Source organism: Rhagoletis pomonella, unplaced genomic scaffold, assembly GCF_013731165.1.
Source record: "Rhagoletis pomonella isolate Grant_MI unplaced genomic scaffold, Rhpom_1.0 Rhpom_scaffold_05736, whole genome shotgun sequence".
Lineage (NCBI taxonomy): Eukaryota > Metazoa > Arthropoda > Insecta > Diptera > Tephritidae > Rhagoletis > Rhagoletis pomonella.
The window spans coordinates 7,222-11,384 of NW_023464274.1; the positions used below are offsets into that span (position 1 = coordinate 7,222).

General features: G+C 41.6%; 1 protein-coding gene across 1 annotated transcript; it reads left to right on the forward strand.

The window, feature by feature from the left end:
• Positions 1–664: 664 nt before the first annotated feature.
• On the forward strand, positions 665–4,157 carry LOC118755251 (the record flags this gene model as incomplete). Its single annotated transcript, XM_036490100.1, is given in 2 exon segments — positions 665–783; positions 785–4,157. Coding segments are annotated over 2 exon segments (3,492 nt in total), but the record flags the coding sequence as incomplete, so codon positions are not given.
• Positions 4,158–4,163: the final 6 nt, after the last annotated feature.

A 4,163-nucleotide genomic window follows, 5' to 3' on the forward strand; every position in this document is an offset into this window, starting at 1 on the left:
GCCGCTGTGGTGTAGTGGTAAGCAGTGCGCGATTCCACTCCGCAACGCCTGGGTTCAATCCCTGGTCAAAGCAACATCGCAAAAAATATAGAGAAAAGGTTTTTTCTTAACAGCGGTCGTCCCTCGGTAGGCAATGGCAAACCTCCGAGTGTATTTCTGCTATGAAAAACAGCTTATCATAAAAATACAATCGCCGTTCGTAGTCGGCCAAACACTAACATATGTGTAAGCGCCAATCTATTATTATTATTATATTAATAGTAGTGTTAGAACTGTAATATTTTATTTGATTATTTGTAGGGCTGCATTTTATAATTCTTGTATGCCACAGTGTCTGAATTTCGTTTATTTTAATTTGGTAGTAAATTAAATTATATCCCGGGATCCCGAGGGCTTGATACTGGGATTTCGGAACTCCAAAAAGGGCTCGGTACTGCCGTGATTCGGGATCTCGAGCCAGGTCCTGTAGCTGATTTTTTTCGAAACCGATTGAAAGCTGTTCCTGTACTTGAAACGGTTTCGGGTTCGTTCGTTTTCAGGTCAAAATAAAGTTTAAGCTTTCGGTTTAAGGTTTGAAAAGCGAAACGGTTTTAAACTGATACGGGTTCGGTTTCATTCTTTGGTATTTTCTATCTTTAACCTTTTCTTCAAACTTTTTTCTTAGACAATGCAGAGGAAGCTATGGTGAATAAGACGATCGCCGAATTGGGTAATTTTACACAGCTGTTGGAAACGGGAGGGAGTTCGTTGGGATGCCTTACCGATACATCTCCAAGTGTAGCATTTTTTAAAATCACAAATACAATACCATTCTCCCTCCGAAAATATAAGCTTAGCTACCAACGATGTTGTATCCCCACCACAATTACAACAACATCAGTATATTCAAGAAAGGCGCAATATGCTGTTAGGTGGTCCAAGTACTAGTAGCGCAGCTCAAGCCATTCTACAAAAACAGCAAGCGCAACAGCAGACTATTCATCTTCAAAATCCCCAGCGCCACCTTGTACAAGAACAGCCACTATTTAAGCCTCCTAATACTGTGTGCCCTATGGATGGCAAAGGACCAGTTCCACCACTGACTTCAACCTTAAATAGTGGGTCAAATGGTCGCGATTATCCATTCGTGAGTATGAGACAAGCTCGTGTGCTGCAGGGCCGTGGAAATGCAATGAACAACTGCTTAGTAAGTAACAGCCCAACATTTCCTTCAAGCAGCTCACTCACTTTACAGACGCCGCAGAATGGGCAGATGGAGATTGGAAGTGGGGTGGGATTGAAAAATAATAAAAGTTCTCCAACCACGGAGATTTTGTCAACATCACCAATTACATCCGGTAATAAATCACAGTTTTTGCAACCTCCTCCACCCCCATATCCAGGTATGGGGAGCACAATTTCAAACGTCATGAGCGAACCAGCCGCTCAAATGAACAAATCAGTGCAGAATTACTTACACAAAGCAGTTGCAAGACAGCAAGTTGTAGCTCATCCGGTAGCTTCTTCGACAATTTCCAACAATATAGCTATTTCATCACCACTACTTGTTAATTTATTACAAAATGATGGGAGCACTATTACAAATCAAGCTAAATTATCGCCACAAACACCTTTGATGCAACATCAAAATCCGTCGTCATTATCATCGGTGAGTTCTGGTCCCCAGCAATCTCAAAACCAAAATCAGCAATTAGGGAGCACATCTGTGCGTTCACAGTCATTAGCTACTGGCGTTATAACAGAGCAAAAAAAACGCCAACAACATTCAAAACTGATACATTCTGTTTCCGACAATCCATTTACTGCGGGTATATCTTCACACATCACATTGTCTTTATCCCCCAGTGCGGATTCGAGTATGCGGAGTGTACAGCAGCAACAAACTCAACAAATAATGACGATTCCTGGAAGTAATTTATTCAGCCAACCACATCAATCAAACTTTCAACCACAGCATATACTATCGCAGCAAGGTAGTTTTATGCGACAACAACGCCAGCAACAGTTGCAGGCAGCTGCTGTTTCGATAGGAGGTGTACCATCTCATCGTTTTATACCACATCAGCAGCAGGCACCGTCGTTCCAACAGTCTCAGCAACATCATCAAGTGACCCAGCCATCCGGTGTTGGTGGAGTCATGTTGACAAATTTACAACAACAGCAGCAAACACTTATTCGACAAGTTCGTCCTGGTGATGGAATTTCAGGACAGTTGGTGGTGCAAAAACAACCACAAACACATCAGTTTCTTTCGTCAGGTGGCATGTCGCCTACTGAATCGCATTCACCTGTTTCTAGCCACCATTCCATGCATAGTCCATTAATGGGTCCACACTCTCAACAACTAGTGTCTCCTTCAACAACGCCAGTTCAATCCCCTCACTCCCACCCACCCCAAGCACATAAAATCCCAGTTCAGCCTCAACACCAAATGCAATTACAACAACAACAATTACAAAAACAACTGTCAACGATTATTGGACCACCAACAGCATCATCCCACAATGATAACATTCTTCATAATACACAAGCATTTTTGGAGCCAAGTTTGTGCCCGACAGGATCTAGTACTGGTAGTAGGGGTATAATAACAAATATATTGCCTCCACCTCCTGATTATAGTCAGACAACTATTGCAACATGCACGTCACGTTGGCCTGCATTGAACAAAGCAATGGATTCAGTTACGAAAAGCAGTTTTCAGGAATTTACTCGTTACCAAATGCAGTACAATCTGCAGCAGCAACAGATCAATAATAATCAATTTCAATCACAGGTTCTTAAACAAGATCCGCAGAAGCAGCAAATAATCGACCAAGTAACCAGCTCTGAAGATGATACACTTGTGGAAATAGTGGGAGTGCCTCCTTTAGATAATGTTACAGCATCAAATGGATTATCAGATCCTCTGATAACGCTGACAGATTTTGAAGCTTTGACACCAAATGATCTTGATGCTTTGTTACCGACATTGAACTGCGATTTAGATCCTTCTTTTAGTTTGGACGATAAAAATGAACTGGAATCACTTTTGCAAGATGCCAAGGATCTAGACTTGGATCTAATTGAAGAAAATTTATCTGCCGTGGGTGTAGATCTTGACGAGACAGCTGCCGCAGCATCTTCACTCCTAGATGCAGAAGCAACACGAATATCTCCAAATGTCACACTTACCTCAATGCAGTTTGCACAGCAAAATGTGCAAATACCGCAAAACATGGAGCAGCAAGCAACATTCATAGGAAGCAAGAGCTGTATGTCAATTCAAAACAGTCCATCGCAACTGCCACAAAATAATATTCCACAAAATGGAACTAAGCCGAAAGAGAATTTAGATGTGCAAAGTAACCAATCTAATCAGAAATTGCAAGTAAAACAAAAACAATTCCCTCATTCAATACTACCTTTGCAGCAAGCTAACCTGCAACAACGGGCAGCTTTGATTCCACAGCAAGAAGATTGCGTCGTAGATGCAAATCATCTTCGTTCAAATAGCGCTGCTTCAGTTTCTTCAACTAACCAGAAGCAATTTCTTATAAATCCTCTAACTGGTGAAATGGAGCAAATGCAAAGCGATGATAGTGAAACTGAAGCAGAACAAGAGACACTACAATTGAGTTCCACAACGACAAAACCACATATTGAGTCGTCTTTATCAGACGACGTAAATGTTAATAACCCAAACGAAAACTTTTCTAACTCGCTTTTCTTAGCAGATGACTCAAATTCTTGTGGAACCACCGTGTCAAAAGTTTTGGCGAATGATCAAAACAATGGAACCATTATCGGAACGGGAAGTGATAATGAACGCTCCCCGGATTCGTCACTTTCAACCAAATCGAATCGCATTGCCAAACCTGTAAAACGAGATGGTAGCCGGTTGTCTAACAAATCTTTTACTTCGGTTAATAGCACTGGTGAATACGGTACAAGTAAATCACCTCGTCCAAATGTAATTGCAATAACGACACCGGCGACTTCGATAACAGGTGCAGTTGGGACGACTGGCGGCGTTTCACAGAGAAAATCAAAATCAAATTTACTACGTGAAAAACAGCAAAACGGCGTGGGAGATGGGAAACAAGATGTAAATATGAGCTCTGGTGCTACGAAGCAAAAAAAAAACAAAAGGAAATGCCAGAGCAAAGGTTGCTGCTTTGTTA